The sequence below is a fragment of the Rhinoraja longicauda genome, chromosome 21 (genome assembly GCF_053455715.1).
Source record: "Rhinoraja longicauda isolate Sanriku21f chromosome 21, sRhiLon1.1, whole genome shotgun sequence".
Taxonomy (NCBI): Eukaryota; Metazoa; Chordata; class Chondrichthyes; order Rajiformes; family Arhynchobatidae; genus Rhinoraja; species Rhinoraja longicauda.
Genome location: NC_135973.1, coordinates 18,375,153 through 18,398,208, shown reverse-complemented (window position 1 = coordinate 18,398,208; position 23,056 = coordinate 18,375,153). Strand labels below are relative to the sequence as shown.

At 41.5% G+C, this 23,056-nt stretch overlaps 1 protein-coding gene across 1 annotated transcript in view; it reads left to right on the top strand.

Moving 5' to 3' along the window:
* Positions 1 to 22,610, top strand: part of LOC144604274 (netrin-3-like) — a 111,748-nt gene extending 89,138 nt beyond the window's left edge. The window contains exons 6-7 of the mRNA XM_078418514.1: positions 14,421 to 14,495; positions 19,966 to 22,610. Coding sequence (XP_078274640.1) covers positions 14,421 to 14,495; positions 19,966 to 20,297 — 407 coding nt within the window. The 3' untranslated portion in view covers positions 20,298 to 22,610. The remainder of the gene's footprint in view (positions 1 to 14,420; positions 14,496 to 19,965) is intronic.
* The last annotated feature ends 446 nt before the right edge of the window (positions 22,611 to 23,056 follow it).

The following is a 23,056-nucleotide window of genomic DNA, read 5'->3' as shown; positions in this document are numbered from 1 at the left end:
TCCTGTCTCACAAATTTGCTTGATGTTTTTTGAGGAAGTGACAAAGATGATTGATGAGTGTAAGGCACTAGATGGAGACACAAGGAACTGCAGATGCTGGAATCCTACATAGAACACAAGGTGCTGGAATAATGGCGGGTCAGGCAGCATCTCTGGAGAACATGGATAGGTGGCGTTTTATCATATCATATATATACAGCCGGAAACAGGCCTTTTCGGCCCTCCAAGTCCGTGCCGCCCAGCGATCCCCGCACATTAACACTATCCTACACCCACTAAGGACAATTTTTACATTTACCCAGCCAATTAACCTACATACCTGTACGTCTTTGGAGTGTGGGAGGAAACCGAAGATCTCGGAGAAAACCCACGCAGGTCAGGACACGCAGTTTTGGGTCAGGTCCTTTCATTAGTTGATTATCATTGAGGAAGAAAGCTGGAAAAGAGATGGGGGCGGGATAAAGCCTGGCAAGTGATAGGAGGATATAGGTGAGGGATGTGTTTGAGTGGTGGATGAGTAGACAAAGGCTAGAGATGAAAATGAGACAAAAGGAGACAAAATGGTGTCAGATAAGGAGAAGAGGAGTGAAATGTAAAGCCAGAGGGAGGGATACAGGGAAGATTCACAAAGACATACTGGAAACCTTGGGCTATAAGGAGAGACTGGATAGGTTGGGGCTTTTTTCTTGAAGCATAAGAGGCACAGGAGTGACATTATATGGTCATATAAAATCATTAGGGTCACAGTCTTTTTCCTAGTGTAGGCAGTCTAAAACCAGAGGGCATAGGTTTAGGTGAAAGGGGAAACATTTAAAGGGGACCTGAGGGGGAATTTTTTTCATATAGAAAGTGGTGGGTCTATGTAAATTTCCCCGGTGTGGGACGAATAAAGGACTATATTATTATATTATTATTATTATTAACAAGCTGCCAACGTAGTGGCGGTGGGGAAAATTACAGCATTTAAAAGACGTTTGGACTGTGGATGGATAGAAAATGGTCCAAATATAGGCAAGACTAGCTCAAGTGGATAACTTGGATGACATGAACAAGTTACTGGTAAGTCGGAGCTATTGTCAATGACAGTGTGTCTGAATTTACCGATGACCAATAAATAGACTGATTGGGCAGTAATTAGCTTTACTGGCTTTCACTAATCATTGTATACTTATTCCAATAACTGCTCATTCTGTCCCTAATTACCATTTCTAAAATATTCCTCACCACTGAGGTTAAGTTTAACCTTACTTACTTTTCTGAACAAGGAGGTAACATTTTCAATTCTGCAGTGCTCAGACACCATAGATATTAGGTAGCTTTGTGTAAATGCCTACACAATTTTCAGCCTAAGCTCCCTCAGAGAATGTGCAATGGAAAGCTACTAAGCTACATAGAGAGAGAGATGGTGAATAGAAAACCACAGTTCATGGATTCATTGTGGGAAAGCGTCATCTCCTTTGGAGCCAAACCTAGTTGAAATTGTTGCTAAAGAAAGAAAAACCAGGACCAATAGAGAAGAAAAGAAATTTGGGAGTCTGAATATAAGAAACTTTCAAAGTTTGTGTGCAGGTAAAATATACAATAGGAATGCTAACAAATGAGACCAAGATTGCTTTATAGTGGAGGCATTTACCCAACTCTTTAATCTGGGCAAGATGTGTCAAGGCTCAGTGCAAGTGAAGCATCACCCCCTGCTCTCTGTACTCCAGACTCCTACCCTACATAGAGACTGTGGTAGGTCTGGAATACCGAGAGCAGGAGGTGATGTTTCACTTGCACTGGGCCTTGTCCACAGCTCATCTGAGGTAAAGTGTTTCATTAGGAAGAGTGCATCTGAAGCTGGAGGGCAGCACAGAATGACCCCTAGTTTTAGAGAGTGAGGGTAGACTGTGAGAACTTTGTTGGTATTCAATTGGGTATGGAAAACTGAGGGGTGCTATGTTGGCAGTATTGGGAATGTCAGGATTTGATGGGATAATTAGAGTGAAACTATTTCCCAGGTAGAAAATCCAGAAAAATTAGAGTCGGGTAGGGGTGAAAGTGTTGGAAACCTAAACCCCTCCTCTCCAAAGGACTGTGGATGGTGGGATAATTGGAGTTTTAAAAATAAGTTTGCAAAGTTTTATTAGTCTCCGATATCAAGAGATATAGTTAAAGTAGGGAAGTGGAGCTGAGGTGCTGAATGGGCGGGTTCTGAGTTATAGACAGAGGAGGCTCCGGGGAGTAGCAGGCTGCTTCAGCTCCAGTGGAATATGTGAGGAGGTGATGGTGGACATACATCTGAAAACAAAAACACATTAAAAATAACAGAAGCCAATGCGATTCAGTGGGGATTATGAGGAAGAAGAAGAAAGCTTTTAAAACATTCAAGTGTTTGGTGGGCAGGAGAATTCAGAGAGTCATCAAGTCAGGGAAAGTGGATGAAAACATTCAGAACGTGCCAAAGTAAGCACTGAATGTGAGGTTACTGACAACATGCCAGAGTACTGGTTTGGAAAAGGAGAGAGTGGTGTCTAAGACGATGTACTGCAGCAATAGTAGAAAAAAAGAAAATTAGAATCCAATAGCTATACATAAGTGGTTCCAAATTAGGCCACGAGAATATCATTGATGAATGTTAGCTAAACTGCAAAGAGGTTCCTTAAATGACTTGGAATTACTTAAACTGCAGACCAATAAATCTATCCAAGAGTTTTGAGGAAATGGCAGTATTTGATCCTGGAACTGTACACATTTCTTTGTGCTGCAGGACGAATCTTCAGGATTTCCATCTCCTAAAGTTATGTTCAGTGATTCTCAGTGCTCTTCTGACAATTGACTCTTCACTGAACTAGGCAACCAGAGGTGAAAATCAGACCATGCAAGTTACAGCTACTCCTCACTCCTTACGGTGAGGAAACCTGTGCAAGATTGGACCAGTGATTTGCAGTTGATTTGAGATGAAGGATTAATTTTGATGTTTTTTCTAATGTTTAAGCGTACCTAAATATTTCAGGGTATTTAGTGCGTTTAAGATTTTAAAGGTATGCTTCATTGTTTTTGATAGGTCCTGAATATTTTTGGTGTCAGAAAACAGCAACATGCAGTGTGTTAAGGGCATTCTAAGCTGATAGCCATTTGGCATGAGTTATTTCAGCTATTTTGTGGGCAGGGCTTATTTTGATCCTTCCCATGTGATCCATTGGCGTCAAGACGGTGTTGTTATGAAAATTCAGGCGTCCTTCGCGTTCTTACTAGAGCTTTTGGAGCTTTGTGCAGCTCTAACCATTAATCTAAACTTCAAAAACATATTGAACTGCTTTGAGGGAACTAATTACTGTTTAAAAAGCAAATGAATATGAAAGATGACAAATTGAACCAGAAAACATGTTTATTTTTTATTAATTCTGAGAACAACAGGTACAATGACAAAGCCAGCATTTATTGCCCATCATTAATTGCCCAGGAGAAGGTAATAATAAGCCTGGTTTTGATCTGCTGCAATCTGTGTGATGAAAGTGATGCTGGGTACTCGACCCAAAACTTTGAATATCCGTTTGTCTCCACAGAAGCTGCTTACCCTGCTGGGTTCCTGCAGCAGTTTGTTTTTTGCTCCACATTCTAGCATCTGCAGTCTCCTATGTGTACAGTGTACACTGGTTGATGTGTTTCCAATATGGATTGTGTGACTTGGAGGGCAACACTCAGATAGTGGTTTTCTTTGGACCATTTCCAATAAGAGAGAATCCAACCATCTACTACTGAAATTCAGTGGCATTACTGTTGCCAACTCCCCCATCGTCAACATCCTGCGGGACACCACCATTGACCAGAAAGTCTACTGAAGTAGCCACATAACTACTGCAGCCACAAGTGCAGGCATGAGGCTGGATATCTTGCGGTGAGTGACTCAACTCTGGAGATCTGAAAGACTTTCCACAATCTCCAAACCACAAGGGGCGGCACAGTAAGCAACGGTAGAGTTGCTGCCTTACAGCACCAGAGACCCGGATTCGATCCTGACTACAAGTACTGTCTGTACAAAGTTTGTACGTTTTCCCTAAGATGGCCTAGGTTTTCTCTGGGTGCTCCGGTTTCCTCCCACACTCCGAAGACATAGGTTAGTTGGCTTTGGTAAGTTGTAAAACTGTCCCTAGCATGTGTAGGTTGGTGTACGGGGTGATTGCGGATCGGACTCAGTGGGCTGAAGGGCCTGTTTCCGCGCTATATTTCTAAAGTCTAAAGTCAGGAATGTGATGGTACTTTGTCTACGTGTCCGGATGAGTGGTTTGAAATACATTCAAAAAGCTTGACACTACTCCGGACAAAGCAGCTATTTTGATTGTTAACCCTTCAATCATTACAAACATCGAATCACTCTGCCACTGCTGCTTTAGGGCTGTGTACAACCAACAGAAACTACAGTAATTCCACCAACACCTGCCAAATCTGTGGTCTACAACCAAGAAAGGCAAGATGCATGGGAACAGTTCCGCATGCAAGTTACTCCCTATCTTGACCAGACACCCCCTATCTAGTTGAATACCTTAAGGGAGTAGCTTCACCAGATAATGGTAGCAGTTCAAAAATAACCTTTCCAAGGGGTTCAACATCACCTTGCAGAAAATTAGGAATGGACTATCAATGCTACATGTGCTCTTTTCCTACATAAAATAATTACAATTAAATTTGAAAATTTCAAGCACAGCAAAGTGTTCACTCCCATTTGAAGCTTTAATTTGAATTATTAATATTAATTAGTATTATAAACCTAAATATTTTGGATTTTTTTTCAGTTTTGATAGTATTTCTTCTCAATTTCAAATACATGTATCAACATTTCACAGCTTCACTTCTTTTTAAAAAAAAAGCTATACTGATGTCTTCCCATGAGTACCAATGCATGACAATTTGCAACCAGAAATATTCAGCTTCCCTCTTAGTTAATAATTAATCAGATAGAACTGGGCAAATGATGCCTTCAGCTAAAGATATGAGTCAAAATGAGTCATGCTGCCTGACCTGCTGAGTTACTCCAGCATTTTGTGAATAAATACCTTCGATTTGTACCAGCATCTGCAGTTATAATATGAGTCAAAGTGTTATATAGTCACAAAGCTAGAAAACAGGCCCTTTGGCCCAACATGCCCATGCTAACCATCAATTACCCATCCATATTAATCCCATTTACCAGCATTCAATCTATACCTCAGTAATTCAAGTGCTCATCATGATACTTCTTGAATGTTGTGGAAGTACTTGCTTCCACCACCCACTTAGACACTGCGTTGCAGATTGCACCCATGTCTTGGTGAAAAGATTTCTTCCTCTGATCCCTTACATATAACATATAACATATAACATATAACAACTACAGCATGGAAACAGGCCTGTCCGGCCCTACCAGTCCACGCCGACCATTCTCCCTGACCTAGTCTCATCTACCTGCACTCAGACCATAACCCTCCAATCCCCTCCTATCCATATACCTATCCAATTTACTCTTAAATAATAAAATCGAGCCAGCCTCCACCACTTCCACCGGAAGCCCATTCCATACAGCCACAACCCTCTGAGTAAAGAAGTTCCCCCTCATGTTACCCCTAAACCTTTGTCCCTCAATTCTGAAGCTATGTCCCCTTGTTGGAATCTTCCCCACTCTCAAAGGGAAAAGCCTACCCACGTCAACTCTGTCCGTCCCTCTCAAAATTTTAAAAACCTCTATCAAGTCCCCCCTCAACCTTCTACGCTCCAAAGAATAAAGACCCAACCTGTTCAACCTCTCTCTGTAGCCTAAGTGCTGAAACCCAGGCAACATTCTAGTAAATCTCCTCTGTACCCTCTCCATTTTGTCGACATCCTTCCTATAATTTGGCGACCAGAACTGCACACCATACTCCAGATTTGGCCTCACCAATGCCCTGTACAATTTCAACATTACATCCCAACTTCTATACTCGATGCTCTGATTTATAAAGGCAAGCATACCAAACGCCTTCTTCACCACCCTATCCACATGAGATTCCACCTTCAGGGAACAATGCACAGTTATTCCCAGATCCCTCTGTTCCACTGCATTCCTCAATTCCCTACCATTTACCCTGTACGTCCTATTTTGATTTGTCCTACCAAAATGCAGCACCTCACACTTATCAGCATTAAACTCCATCTGCCATCTTTCAGCCCACCCTTCCAAAAGGCCCAAGTCTCTCTGTAGACTTTGAAAATCTACCTCACTATCAACTACTCCACCTATCTTAGTATCATCTGCATATTTACTAATCCAATTTGCCACACCATCATCCAGATCATTAATGTAAATGACAAACAACAGTGGACCCAACACAGATCCTTGGGGCACTCCACTAGACACTGGCCTCCAACCTGTTTCATTTTTCTGCTATTTCCTTATTCTGCATTATAATTTGAACTGTTGGAGTTTGGGTGAGATCCACATTAAATTTGCTAATCATTTCATTGTTACATAATTACAAAAGCTCTCATAATTTGTTTTCTGGCTTTCTCACTGGCATAATCTTGTTTTTACTTTCTCGTTCATTGTCAGTGTCTTGATTCTTCTTTGTAAATTCTGAACTTTTCCCAGTGCTCAAGCTTCCTGCTTTTATTGGCAATATTATGCTTGTTCCTTTGATGTAATACTACCTATGACTTCTCTTGATAGCCACATCTGGATCATTGTTTCTGTTGGGTGCTCTTTGCTATATATATATTATTACTTGTAAACTATTGCAGGATCTCATTGTGGATCATTTGTCGAACAGGATCGTGTAATGAAGTGCAGGTGTGTAGAGGGACTGCCCCAAATGTATAGTGCAAGACTCATTTTCTGATATGTTTTAATGAAGGAGTCAATGATGATTTGGAGTTTGACCATTGTGTGTGCACCTATGAGGCATATGATTAGGATGATTAGGGTGATCTTTGTTCTGGTATGGTGTATAAAGGTTGAAAAAATTATGATACAAAAGTTGAACAGCTTCCCATTTGTATCAACTCCGCTACTGTGGAAAGTTTATTGAAGGTGGGAAGCAATGTGGCAATGATAAAGTGGGACAAAGTAAAGACACTGGGAATGAGATCTGTGGGGGACTCGTTGGTTAGGGTTATGGAGTTGGTTACACATCATTATATATTAGTATTAGAATGTTTGGTAATTTCTGATGAAAGCCGGTTTTGGGAAAGGACACAAGGATATAGGGACCAAAGTAGGTCACCTGCACTCCATCCTGTGCTGCCATTCGGTATGATCATGACTTGTGACTTACCAGGCCTCAAATCCATATCCTTATGGCCATCGATGACATGCCTTAAGAAGATTCTACCACCATTCTTTAAACTGCAAAGAATAGAGACCCAACTTATTTAACCTCAAGCTTTGATCGGAAACGTCACCCGTTCCTTTTCTCAAGACATGCTGCGTGACATGCTGCGTTACTCCAGCATTTTGTGTCTATCTTCAGGAAGTTATAGACTGGTTAACCTGAGATGTGGGGACAATCTTATGTGGGGACAATCTTATGTGGAGACGATCAAGCTTTGATCGGGAAACATCACCCATTCCTTTTCTCCAGACATGCTGCCTCAACTTATTTAACCTCAAGCTTTGATCGGAAACGTCACCCATTCCTTTTCTGAAGACATGCTGCCTGACATGCTGCATTACTCCAGCATTTTTGCCCAATCTTCAGGAAGTTATAGACTGGTTAACCTGAGATGTGAAGACAATGCTACAGTCAAAAAATATTCTGTGTCAAATTTAAAGCAGAACATCAAGGGGAGAGTGGCAAGATCAGTCAGCATAGTTTTTCAAAGGGAAATCATGATTGACAAATCTACTGTAGGGAAAGGACTATCATGGGCAGTTAAGGGGGGCTCTGGGCAAAAGTATTTTGTTGATGTGCAAGTTTGAGACTGCATTCACATGTAGTCCAGGGTAGTCTCCAATCATCTTCCCTTGCTTTTGGAAAAATATCTCACTCTGCTGAGGCCATGTAGCATCAGGTAAGTTGTGGCCATCCCACTTTAAAAGGCATCATGCAAGGTGTCTTCCACTCATCAAAATGCTGGAGTGAAAACAAGTCCTCACCCTGTTGAAGAAGAATATTTCACATCTCTAACTCTGAGGCACAGCTGAGGACAGCACAACTAACTCTCAGTGAGTGTGTGAGGAATGTATTGACACAACACTGCCACAGCTTCTTAGGTGTTTAATCTTGTGTAGATCAGCACCTGTTCAACATGTGTTGCATTTCTTATAATTTCCTATACGCTTATTCAAGTTTCAGAGAAAGAGTTACCCAATTTCGGAGCATACCTTGGCCCAGACTATTGTTATTTTATGCCTACATTCCTAAGGTACACCTGCTCACCATATCTGGCTAGAGAAAGCTGTGTGAATGACCACATTGTACTCTGTAGATGAAGTCAAACTGTGCACAAAGTACAAACAGTAAAAATGATTTTTTTGCTTTACGCTTGGCGGACAAGAAAAATTTCTCTTATTTAACGATATGACCAGCACCCAAGAGTTTGAAATATTTAATCTTTTTTGTGGGAGAAGTGAATAATATTATTGTGGGGGATAGAACTATTTACGAGAAGTGACTCGTGAAAGATTTCAAGGCCAGGTAGACATGGCAAAGTACAACTCCTGAATGTGTTTGAGATCGATAGTTTTCTCAGTTTTGTGTGTAGTTTTGTACTGAGGCTGTGAGATTTATTATACTGTGCTGTACACAACGCATGAGGTTTATTACCCAATATTGCACTAGTATAATGTATTGAACATAGGATGCACATGATTATATAGCTTTGTTCAGTTTGTCTTTGTGTCTGTGTGAGAAACAGGCAATATTTATACTGCATTGTGTGGTCATGGCAATTGTAGAAGTGTATTGCATTGGGAGCATATGAGGCTTATACTGTATTGTACAGTCAGTAATTATGCATCTGTGATTTATGATATCTTTTTCAGAGGATGTAAGATCTATTATACCTTGCTTATTGTGCATAACAGGTTACTACTGTCCATTATCTTTCTGTGCGTGAACATATTCTGTAATGTGCAAAGTCTGATGTTTATGCAATGTCACCATATACAGAAAATAGTTTGATTTTTATACCATATGATAATATGGAGAATGTGAAGGTTATTCCATATTACATAGATTGCATAAGATTTCTCTTATATTGATCAGAATATATGTTAAAATAATAATACCGTATTGTGGGAGTTATGAAACTATTACACAGGACGTGTGCAAAACATGTACTTTATATAGAATGATTCTATTTGTATCTTATTTTCAGAGAATATGTGGTCTATTATATCATATGTTATTGTATGTGTGACCTAAAAATGTGTGAAATTATTCTGTAATATATAAGAAATAAGCAAAATGTATTATACTATAATGTATAGTTAATGCAATATTTATTTGTGTCATAGAGAATATGTGAGGTTTATTATATTGTATTGTACAGAGGTTTATTGTACTATAATTTGCAAAGAATATAAGGATTATTATACCGTATTCTTTCGTGTGTGCGTGCGCATGCAAACCTGTGTATGTAGGGATATTTAATGGCTTATTTTTACTCTCCTAATTTCCTATTTAAGTGTACTCCTATATCCAGATACGTTTCAAGGGAGTCTCGTGATCCTGGCTGCTCATACCTGACATGTCTCAGCTGCACTGACCAGGCAAAGCTCTTTCTGTTCGGCACTGACCATGCCGTTTAGTGCTGCTCAGACCAAGGACAGCCCACTGCACACCACACTGACCAGCACAGCCATGCTGCAGTACACTGGCCAGACACAGCCTGTTTGTGCTGCACCCACCAGCCACAACCCACGACATTGACATGACACCTCCAAGATCAAGGACACACAGTTAGAGGCAGAGTGAAGCCCTGCAATGTAATCTTTCTTAAATTGTTGAAATGCACACCTCGAGGTTAGATTTTAACACAAGCTTTTTCAGCACTATTAGCGGTAAAATCAATCTAATTCAGAGTAAATTGCTATTTTGAGCATTTCCAGATCACTTCCATTGCAAAATTCAATCGGGTGCCCCTGGCCGTGATCTACAGGGGTGCATCTGGCATGTTTCCAATGTCAGACATGTACCCAGTGATGTTAATCATCTTGCAGGCATGTCACCATCAGGCCATGAGCTCCAATGGTATGACAATTATAAGGCAGCGCAACTCAAAGTAGGAAACTACAGCAGCCCACTTTAAATCCCTCTTCAGGCTGTTTCCATGCATTGTAAAGTTCTTGTTGTCTTCTAATCTCACAGTTTGCTGTTCACTGTGACATTAGAGAAGCTGCTTCGACTCTGTATTCAAGAAGAATCGTGCAGGCAGCCCTCCCAGCAGCACACTTTAGTTTGATACAGGTTTCAGAATTTCCTCGTCGTCAATGTCACGTATCCTGAAAGCTCTCATTCTCCTTCATTCTTAGGGATTCACTTTGCCAGATATCAGCAGACAGCCCACCAAGGTCATGATCAATAGCATAAGTCAAGCAACATTAGTGCAGAGAATGGATGAATGCATGCAATAGGCTGCAGTCATTTGCCATTAGAAAGGGAATTATCTGAACGACTGCAACAAGTTTTATCTGCCTTTGCATTGTTGGTGTGAGCAACATCATAACCTGGCCAATGTTAAATTCAGTCATGCAAGAATTTGAATTACCAGCATAATTTTAATTTAAAATTAAATAATGAATAAACAGTTCAAATAGAACATTGCATGCACAATATTTAGGTATAAAGACAATTTTGTTATGTCCCCCCTATAAAGGCCTAGAACTACAATGCAATGCCTCCCTCACCTTCCATCACTGTTGGCAACCAGACTGCTCTCTTTCACTTGAAGATTCTTTAGATAATTAGAAAAATGGGCCAGCTTCAGATTTCAACTCTGTCCATGGAGAGAATGAAATCACATTGCAAGAGAAGTGGAGGTAGAATGCCAACCTTGTGAAGGAACAAAATTCATTGCCACATATGGCTGTGAAGGCTGAGAAATGGGGCATTTTTAAGATGGGGATTGACAGTTTTGTGATTGGTAAAGGTATCAAGGGTTATGGGGAGAAAACAGGATAATGGGGTTGAGAGGGAAAGATAGATCAGCCATAATTGAATGGCTGAGTAGACTTGATGGGCCGAACGGATTCATTCTGCTCCCATGACTTATAAACTTATGAACAGTGGAACTCTCTGAAGGATTATGGATGCCAAATTGGATTCAGCTGAAAGATATGGTAGGGCCACATCACACACATCAGAAGCCTGCAGCCTTACAAGCAGTAAAAGAAGGAACTGTCAAGTAATCAATCACTTGCTCTCATTTCACTTAATGCAGCATTGACCTTCTTAATGACAAATTATCAGCGAAAAGTCCTGTAATTAATAGTGACGAAAGCTTAGCAAACATTGTGAAATGGCCATGAAAAGATCTGCAGACTCAGTGCTAAAACCTCAAACAAAAGATGCAGTTATAGTGCCTAATGTACACCAGGAAACTGCAACTTTTTCAGAGGAGAAAAATAACAACGGCATATTGTTTTTAAAAATGTTCACTGAGAATAATTATAGACCAGTTATTACTGCTAGCTGCAAAACAAGTGTGAAGAGCTACAACTGTTATCTGCTCTAATGGAGGGATGGTCAAGGTATTATTGACAACAGGGAGAAATAATCAGGAAAGGAATGATGTGGCAGGTGGAGATACAGGAGTAGGAGTTGAACATAGTGAGCTCTGGGAGTTTAGGGCAGTGTGTCTTTGTGACCAGAGCAGCAATGATACAGTGATATTCTCAACACTAAGCCAGAGATGAAGTATAAATTCAACCTCAGAGAAAGCCTATTATAAAGACAGAGATAACAGGACGCTCAGAAAATATCAACAGAACTGCATAATGCTAACACAGATTTCTGTAAGGGAAAGCAAGTTTATCAAAGCCATAAGACTTTTGAGAGTATTACTGGTAGAACAGACAGGTGGAACAGTGAATGAGGTGTGTTTCGATTTTCAGAATGTTGTTGTGAAGTCCCACGCAGTGTGTGAAGTTAAAGTTCAAGGTATTGAGACAAGTATTGGCATGGATTAAACATAGATTGGCAGACATGAAATAGAGTAGGGATAAAAGGGGCCTTTTTGATATGGCAAGCAGTGATGTAGTGGACGATTGTGGGAACCAATGCTTGGCCTGTTTTGGTTTAAGAAACAATGTGAGATTTCAAAGTTTGTCAGTGACATTAAACTGGGTGAAATTGAGAAATGTAAGATAGATGCAGAGGTTTCTAAGACAACGTAGACAGATTGAGCTTCAATGGGAAAAGCAAATTGTGTTGATTATGAAGTATTGATGTATAAAGAGACTTGAGTGTTCTTGTACACTGAAAACAAACATGTAGGTGAAGAAAGTGGTTAAAAAGGAAAATTAAGTGGTTAAGTTGGCCCTAGGACGACAGGATTTGAATGCAGGAACAGGGATATCTTGCTAGAATTACACGGGGCCTTGGTAATCTATAATTGTACTATTGAGTGTGATTTTGGTCTATTCACCAAAGAAAATATACATTTGGCATAGAGGATGTGAAGATTTACCAATGGATTCTTGGCTTGCAGGATCTGCCTTATGAGGAGAGTTTAAGTTAACTCAGTTTGCCTTCACTGGACTTCAGAAGAATGACATGGCATCGAATCAAAACAAAATTCTGACAGGGCTAGACAGACTGCAAGCCAGAAGGATATTTCCCCTGACTAAGTTATCTAAAATAAAAAGTTACAGTGCAAGAGATTTACAATGAGATGAGGAGAAATTTTGTCATCAGAGGGCATAGAAATGTTATCACAGAGAGTTGTAATGGCCAAGCTACTGAATATTTCTAAGAAATTGATCAATAGATTTCTAGATACACCAGATATGCACGTGGTATTGGGAATGATTTATTGTTACATGTGCCAAGATATAGTGAAACATTTTATTTGCATGCTGTCCAGTCAAGTTATACTTCTTGATTATAAACACAAAATGCTGGAGTAACTCAGCAGGACAGGCAGCATCTCGGGAGAGAAGGAATTGGTGACGTTTCGGGTCGAGACCCTTCTTCAGTCCCGACCCGAAATGTCACCCATTCCTTCTCTCCAGAGATGCTGCCTGTCCCGCTGAGTTTTGTGTCTATCTTCCATTTAAACCAGTATCTGCAGTTCTTTCCTACTCCTTGATTAGGTTGCTGAGGCAACATGAAGTGCAGGTGAAGTCTTGAAGCTGCACCACATGTAGATGCTTTTGATGGTGGGGAGGATTGTGCCATAGATGGACTATGCTGAGTCCACCACACCCTACAGCCTTTTGTCGCCCTGGAAGGTCATGGTGCAACCAGTCAGGACGCCTTCCAAGGAAGATAGTGCACTTTCTTAGTGATTCTATCTATGTTCTGAGCCCAGGACAGATAAACTGAGATGTTGAATCTAGGAATTTGAGGTTGCGATTTATCTCCATTATCGACCCACCAATTAAATCTAGCACTTGGTCCTCCGAGCGCATTTCTAAAATCAACAATTAGTTCTTTGGTCTTGTTGAATTTGGGCGAGAGGTGTGGCAACACTCAACCACTAGTTTTATCTCTCCCCTTTTCACTGACTCATTTCCACCATTGGCAATTCATTCAGCCAAGCACAGTGGTGTCATTGGCGAATTTATAGTTGTCTTTGGAGCACTACCTAGCCACAAATCATGTGTGTCAAGTGAGTAGAGCAGGGGGCTAAGCACACAGCAAGGAGATTCACCTGTGTTGATGGTCAGTGAGGAGATGTTGTTACCTATCCTCACTGATTGAGGTCTGCCGTTTTGGAAGTCAAGGATCCAGTTGCAAAAGGGAGGCAGAGCAGTTGCCAAACCAAATCCAGACAGAATGCTTTCTATGTTGCATCTCTGCAAATTGGTAAGAGTTCTTGGAGACATGCAAATTTCGTATTGAAGTTAAGGCATTGGTGTAATTTCTTGGCCTTGGCATTGATGTGGTTGGACCAGGTCAAATTGTTGGTGAGATGTAGACCTAGGAACTTGAAGCTCTTGACTATCATCAGTACCATTGATGTAGACTGGGCTGTGTACTTTAACTTACTTCCTGAAGTTGATGACTAGCTCTTTGTTTTGCTGACATCGAGGGATGTTGATGTCTGGACATCATCTTACATCATCCATCTCCTTCCACCTCTGTGTCGTCATTGTTTAAGTTTGTATGATGGGAATGGAATAATGTTACGGTTATTGATTAGTGGATAATGATGAGAGGGCATTGGCCGGTAATTTTGACTCCAGTATTCTCTCCCTATATGCTATCTAACTTACCTTTTATCGTATATTGTTTCATCATCACATTCCTTTTTCTAATTCACAGATTGTGAATCATACTGCAAACCTGTGAAAGGCAACTTGAAGATTAACATGAAAAAATACTGCAAGAAAGACTACGGTAATCTCAAATCTCCCACAAACTTTTACATCCTAAATTAAAACACTTAGCACAATGGCTGATCTCCACTTTCTCTGGGATCCTAGACTAAAGGAGTGTCATAAAGACATAAACCCATGCAACACGGAAAGAAGCTCCACAGCTCAACTCATCCATGCCAACCAAGATCTCCGCTAGTCACACCGGCCTATATTTGGCCCATATCCCTCTAAACCTTTCCTATCCACGTAGATCATTACTTGTGATTTCTCCTTGTTTGGTTATGATTAAGGTGACACCCCTGGGATGGATACCAATCTGGTAATTCCCTCTGCGACTGAATGTAAAAACCACAGCTGATGCCTATCTGACATTCAATGAGTTTGTTCCTGATGTTTTACCTCAGCACCTCTTTTCTGCATTAACACCATATCTTTTAATTCTCCCAGAATTCTATATCGATTCATTTCTGCCTTTAATATTCAGCTCTGGAGAAAATTTTGAAGATTCACTTACCTCGGGGAATTAAGTTTCATCCTTGTCATGAATAGCCAACCCCTAACAGAACCTGTGCTTTCTGGTTCTAAACACTGCAGCCGAGGAAAATGTTAGTGGTGGGTGTGTGGAAAGAGCTGCTAGAGGACGCCGGAGAGGTGGGTCCAATTACAACATTTAAAAAGTGTTTGGACAGGTACATGAATTGGTTGACAGACAGAAAGCAAAGAGTGGGGATAAATGGGTCCCTTTCGGAATGGCAGGCAGTGACCAGTGGGGTACCGCAAGGTTCGGTGCTGGGACCCCAGCTATTTACGATATACATTAATGACTTAGACGAAGGGATTAAAAGTACCATTAGCAAATTTGCAGATGATACTAAGCTGGGGGGTAGTGTGAATTGTGAGGAAGATGCAATAAGGCTGCAGGGTGACTTGGACAGGTTGTGTGAGTGGGCGGGATACATGGCAGATGCAGTTTAATGTAGATAAGTGTGAGGTTATTCACTTTGGAAGTAAGAATAGAAAGGCAGATTATTATCTGAATGGTGTCAAGTTAGGAGGAGGGGGAGTTCAACGACATCTGGGCGTCCTAGTGCATCAGTCAATGAAAGGAAGCATGCAGGTACAGCAGGCAGTGAAGAAAGCCAATGGAATGTTGGCCTTCGTAACAAGAGGAGTTGAGTATAGGAGCAAAGAGGTCCTTCTACAGTTGTACCGGGCCCTGGTGAGACCGCACCTGGAGTACTGTGTGCAGTTTTGGTCTCCAAATTTGAGGAAGGATATTCTTGCTATTGAGGGCGTGCAGCGTAGGTTCACTAGGTTAATTCCCGGAATGGCGGGACTGTCGTATGTTGAAAGGCTGGAGCGATTGGGCTTGTATACACTGGAATTTAGAAGGATGAGGGGGGATCTTATTGAAACATATAAGATAATTAGGGGATTGGACACATTAGAGGCAGGAAACATGTTCCCAATGTTGGGGGAGTCCAGAACCAGGGGCCACAGTTTAAGAATAAGGGGTAGGCCATTTAGAACGGAGATGAGGAAGAACTTTTTCAGTCAGAGAGTGGTGAAGGTGTGGAATTCTCTGCCTCAGAAGGCAGTGGAGGCCAGTTCGTTGGATGCTTTCAAGAGAGAGCTGGATAGAGCTCTTAAGGATAGCGGAGTGAGGGGGTATGGGGAGAAGGCAGGAACGGGGTACTGATTGAGAGTGATCAGCCACGATCGCATTGAATGGCGGTGCTGGCTCGAAGGGCTGAATGGCCTATTCCTGCACCTATTGTCTATTGCCTATTGTCTATTGACCAGCTCAGGTAGGCAACTTGGTCGGCGTGGATGAGTTAGTCCGACGGGCCCGTTTCTGTGCTGTATACTCTATAATATCAATTAGTTCCTATGATTCCCCAGAGATAAAATAAAACAGAAAATTACAGAAACAATGAGCAGGCCAGACAGCATCTGTAAAAAGAGAAATAGTTTCAGGGCCAGGACCTTTCATTGCAATGGAATGAATTTTGACGACGCCAGGAATGCCTTTGATGACACCGGGGATGGATATGAATCAGGCGATTCCTCATCGGTGGACATGGGTTAGTTGTTACGATTGCCCACAGATAGACCATGATCGTTCCTGTGATTCTCTATAAGCAAATTCCTAGGTTTTATTTATCGAGAAGTAATTGGTAGATGGGAAAATTTGCGAGGGTATTAGTGGTTTGGGACTAAGCTCATCATTCTTCAAAAGTGCTTCAGAGTCACAGAATCATAGAACTACACAACACAGAAACACAAAGGGTGGTGGGTTTATGGAGCAAGCTGCCAGAGGCGGTAGTTGAGGCAGGGACTATCAGGCCATTTAAGAAACAATTCGACAGGTACATGGATAGGACTGGTTTAGATGCAGGCAAGTGGGACTTCTGTAGATGGGACATGTTGGTCGGTGTGGGCAAGTTTCCACGCTGTTTGACTGTATAACTCCATGAGAAACAGGGCCTTTGGTCTAACTTGACCCTCCTTATAAAGCTGCCCAATTGAAAGTATTCCATTTGCTTGTACCTGGTCCATATTCCACCAATCCTTCCCTATCCAAGTACCTATCTGAATGTCTTTTAAATATTGTAAGTGTACCCGCTTCTATTACTTTCTTCTATATACACACTTCTCTCTGTGAAAAAGATATTCCCCAAGTCCTTTTTAAATCTTTCCCCAGTAACCTTAAACCTATGCCCTGTGGTATTAGACTCCTCTACCGCGGGGAAAGAATGTGGCTATTCACCTTATCTGTGCCCTCATGATGTTATAAAGCTTTGCAAGGTCACCCCTCAACTTCTATGCTCCAAGGAGAAAACACCTTACATAACTTTTTATAACTCAAGACTAGATCTGGTAACATTTTCATAAATATTTTATCACCCTTTCCAGTTTAATCAAGTCAAGTCAAGTCAAGTCAATTTTATTTGTATAGCACATTTAAAAACAACCCACGTTGACCAAAGTGCTGTACATCTGATTAGGTACTAAGGGAAAAAAATGAAACATACAGTAGCACGCAAACAGTTCACAGCGCCTCCTCAATGAGCCTCAAACGCTAGGGAGTAGAAATAGGTTTTGAGCCTGGACTTAAAGGAGTCGATGGAGGGGGCAGTTCTGATGGGGAGAGGGATGCTGTTCCACAGTGACGTCCTTCCTATAGCAGAGTAACCAGAACTCCCTGCAAGACTCCAAATGTGGCCTTATCCAATACAGCTGTAACGTGACATTCCAACTCCTGTACTCGATACACTGACTTATAAAAGCAAGCATGCCAAGCACCTTCTTCATCACTCTGTCGACCTGTGCTGCCACTTTTATGGCAACCCTCATTCTCTCCGTTCGTCAACACTCTCCAGTGCCCTGTGCCCTAACATTCACTGTGTTAGTTCTAAGCAAATCTGTCTTAGCAAAGTGCAAAATCTTGCATTCATCTGAATTAAACTCCATCAGCTATTTCTTGGCCCTCTGGTCCAGTTGAGCAAGAACCTATTGTGATCTTAGATGAGCCTCTTCATTTTCACTATACCACCAATTTTAGTTTAATCTGCAAAATTACCAACCATCCCACCTACTTTCTTAACCAACTCATTAATGTAGATAAACAACAGTGATCCTAGCTCCGATCCCTGTGGCACACACTGTTTGCAAGCCTCCGGTCTGAAAAACAACCCTCAACCACCACCCTCTGACTCCTTCGTTATTTTTTTAAATCCATTTGGCTAGCTCACCCTGGATCCCATGTGATCTAACCTTCTGAAACCAGCCTAGTGTGCCATACCTTGTCAAAGGCCTTACTAAAGTCCATGTGGACAACAAGTTCCACACTGCCATCACCACTCTTTTTGGTCATTTCTTTAAAAAACGATTTCACATTTATGACATGATTTCACACACACAAAGCTGTGCAGAATATTCCCAATCAGTCCTTGTCATTCCAAGTACCCTGTAGTCCTTTGTCTCAAACTCACTTCAATAACTCCCATCACTGATGTTAGACTCACTGATCTGTAGTTCCTTGGCTTATCCTTTGCGCAATAGAGGCACACGATTAGCCTCCCTCCAGCATTCCAGCAGCTCGACCATGCTAATCGATGATACAAATATCTCTGCCAGCAGATCCACAATTTCTTCTCTAGCTTTTCACAATGTCCCAGGGTACACTTGATCATTTCCTAGGGATTTATCTACCTTTCTTTATGTATTTAAATACTTCCAGCACCTCCTCTCCTGCAATGTGGACTCTCTTCAAGACATCACTATTAACTTCCCCAAATTTCTTTGCATCCACGTCTTTCTCCATGGCAAACACTGCTGAGAAATATTCATTTCACACCCTGGATGTGTACATTTCCAGAAGGCTGCTGACCCACTGTGAGAAGATATAGGCTTATAACTCTTTTGATGTACCACTGTGTCAACTGGTCCATGTGATTCCATGGAATTAGAGAGCTGAATGTCAATCAGTCCCTTTGACTGACCATTGATGGGTATCGATCATTTCCTGTGATTCCCGAGGGATGGTTATGGATTAGGTGATTTCACCTCTCTGGCATGGGGACCAGAACCGCACACAATATTCCAAGTGCAATCTAACATAACATCCCAACTCTCGTACACATTCCCACACACTAAGAAGAAGAAGGCAAGCATACATTGAAACATTGAAAATAGGTGCAGGAGGAGGCCATTTGGCCCTTCGAGCCAGCACCGCCATTCATTGTGATCATGGCTGATCATCTACACACAGTAACCTGTGCCTGCCTTCTCTCCATATCCCATGACTCCAGTAGCCCCTCGAGTTCTATCCAACTCCCTTTTAAACTCATCCAGTGAATTTGCCTCCACTGCCGCCTTCTGAGGCAGAGAATTCCACAAATTCACAACTCTCTGGGTGAATAAGTTTCTTCTCACCTCAGTTTTAAATGGCCTCCCCTTTATTCTTAGACTGTGTCCCCTGGTTCTGGACTCCCCCAACATTGGGAACATTTTTCCTGCATCTAGCTTGTCTAGTCCTTTTATGATTTTATACGTCTCTATAAGATCCCCTCTCATCTTTCTAAACTCCAGTGAATACAAGCCTAGTCTTTCCAATCTTTCCTCAGATGACAGTCCTTCCATCCCAGGGATTAACCTCGTGAACCTATGCTGCACTGCCTCATTAGCAAGGACGTCCTTCCTCAAATTAGGAGACTAAAACTGCACACAATACTCCAGATGTGGTCTCACCAGGACCCTATACAACTGCAGAAGGACTTCCTTGCTCCTGTACTCAAATCCTCTACCATATACCTTCTTCATCAATCTGTCTATCTGCATTGCCATTTTAATGGAACTATGCACTTGTATACCACATTTTTCCTGAAGTTGTTTTTAGATGTTGGTGAATCGTGTTATTAGTTGCTTAATGTCTTGACAATCTGACTGAGTCACATCTGACAGCTGACTTTTTTCACCTTTCCCAGCCATTCAGGTTAATGTTCTGGATATGGACACAGTGAGTGAATGGGCAAAGTTTACTGTGAATATCATATCAGTTTATAAGAGCAGAGACGAGAGGATCAAACGGGCGGACCAATCTTTGTGGATCAATATGAAGGACTTGGCTTGCAAGTGCCCAAAAATCCAAATGAGCAAGAACTACCTGGTGATGGGGAACTTCGACAGCACGTCTGAGAGGCTTGGAGGTCTCCTGGCTGATAAAAACAGTCTTGTCATCCAGTGGCGAGATGTGTGGACAAGAAGACTTCGAAAATTCCAGCGCAAAGAGAAAAAAGGGAAATGTGGGAAAGCTTGATTGATCAATTTTGGAAAAGCTTTAAGAAGCATCATGGGCCACTATTCCAACATACTTTGGGTTCAAAATATGCTTTTCAGTCATTGCTGAAAGGTGAATTAGACTGTGATGGGGAGACAGGAGGCTGTAAATGACACGATATTCACCACATGTTACACAAACTGTTGGCTGAATATGCTTTGCAAATTGAATGTTTCTTTTTTAAATGTGCCCATTGACTCCTTTCTACAGCAAAGGTCAGGCTGCCATAGAAGGGTTGTTCTCCGATCCCAGAGCCATTAGTATCTGACAGAAGGACATTTCCTCCATGTCCTGTGCATTGTCCCCACCCCCTCACCCCAAATGAAGTACACAGTATCAGTTTTTTTGCCTGTTATGACTAACATTCGAGACAAAATGTGGTAGTGTATGTGAGGCCGACAGCTGTGCTGAACATAGAGTGTAAATATGGACTGGTTCCAAGATTTTTACAGCCAGATTGTTGGCACGCAGCAAGTTAATTGTTAACATTGTGTATTTTGAGCTGTGATTTGAAAATATCCAGTTTCAATTAGATTTTGCAAAATGCATCAGTATCGTACAACTTCTAGTCAATATGCAACCCTTCATTTTAAACAGCTTCTGACATTCCCATGACCATTGGTCACTTTGTCAGAGAACCTCTAAACCAACCTCCCAAAATGCTCAAATTACAAAGATATCAGCCTTGTCTCAGTAGTGCACCCATCAACTCTGAGTATTTTTTTTAATGATTTTAATTTAAAATATTAAAGTACCTATGGATTTGAGCAAGTATCACGCTTAAAATGCAGAATCCACAAAAGAGTAAATGATTTACAGTGAACTGGTCCGTAAATACCAAGGTCACATGTACCTAGGGATGGTGAAATTTCTTTTTTGCGTACAGTTCAGTAAAAATCTTACTATACATAGGCACAATCATACTTAAGAACAATAGTGTCTAAATAGTAAATTACACAAGTTGCCATGTTTCCGGCCCTACCTTGTATGTTTTGTATGTTTTGTGCAAGGGATGACCTCTGCAAAATTTTGTCAAACACGACTTCATACACAGTACTACAGACCTTGAAAGTTTAACGCAGGCAGGGCCTTTCCTCTATATTTTCTTGACCCTAATCCCAAAGGTGAGAGTAGAGGCATAGCGGAGAGAGGCCTCGGGCTAGGGATTGGGTGGGTACATGTGACAATAAAGTGCCATTGAAGCTTCCCAAAGAAATCAGTACCCCAAGAACCAAACTAGAGCATTGGATGAGGAGGAGCAGGTCATTTCAATGTACTTCAAAATAACACACCTGTATTCTTCAAGGTCATGTTCATTTCTTGCATCTTCAGCATAACACGTTATCAAAATGCACTACAGCAGTTCAGTGCAGTTACTGCAGAGTATATCATGAATAGCAACTCACATACGATCCTAACACTATCTCACTATTACATTTTCGCAACCTATGAATAATTGAAGTTCTGTTTTGAAATAGTAGGCAATAGGGCCGACCAAGCATGACTTCAATTCAGCGTTATCATGGCCTCCCTGATCTTGTCTTGAACTCTTGTGCCTGCTTCACATAATATATTTCTGCCTTGAATATGTTCAAGAACCCGACCCATTTCTAGGTAGAGGATTTTCCAGAGATTCACCATGGAGAAGAAATTCCTCCTCATCTCCAACTTAAATTGGTGATGCCTTATTCTGAAGCTATGCCTCCAAGTTGTATATTTCACCAAGTGGAGATCTGGCCTCTTGGGATTCTGAGTGGATGATTCCCCCCATGGTGGAAGATAGAGGTGGAGTGGCAGGGCAGACACGATGGGCCGAATGGCCAACCTCTGCCCTTATGTCCTACATTTATGATATATGTCAAGGGTTTGGATGAAAATGCAAATAGGTTGGATAGTAAGTTTGCAGACAATACCAAAATTGATGGAGATTCGGACAATGATGAATGCTGTCAAAGGATACAGCAAAATATAAATCAATTACAGATATGAGCGGAGACATGGTAGATGGAGTTGAATCCAAGCAAGTGTGAGGTGTTGCACTTTGGGAGGTCGATTGTAAGGGGAAAGTATACAGTTAATAGCAAGACATTTAACATCATTGCTGTATAAAGAGACCTTGGGATTCAAGTCCTTAGAATGCAGAAAGTGGCAATGCAAGTAGTTTTAATGGTAACAAAGGCATATGGTATGTTTGCCTTCATTGTTTGGGGCATTGAGTATAAGAGTCAATATTGTTCCAATACAAGAAGATAGACACAAGTGCGAGAGTAACTCAGCAGGTCAGGCAGCATTTCTGGAGAGAAAGGATGGGGGACGTTTCGGGGTGGAAGTTTTCTTCAAACTGAGGAAGGGTTCCGACCTGAATCGTTACCCATCCTTTCTCTCCAGAGATGCTGGCTGACCTGTTGAGGTACTCCAGCACTTTATGTCTAATTTTGGTATAAAGCAGCACCTGCAGTTCCTTCCTACACAGATTGTTCTAATATAACCCACAGTACCAGTTCTTTAATAACGTACCTTTCCCATCGACAGAGTCCTTCTGACTGTGGAACATGTGTTCCTTTCTGACAATGGAGCAGCTTCTCCAGTCTGCTGATGTGTTAGTGCAGTGATCCTCCTCTAGTGTCCTTCTCACGGCTGAGTGATGGACTGCCAACTGTGCAGTCATTTCTCAGTACTGCCCCTCTGACAGCGATCAATCCCTCAGTATGGCAGTGGATTAACAACCCACATACCTA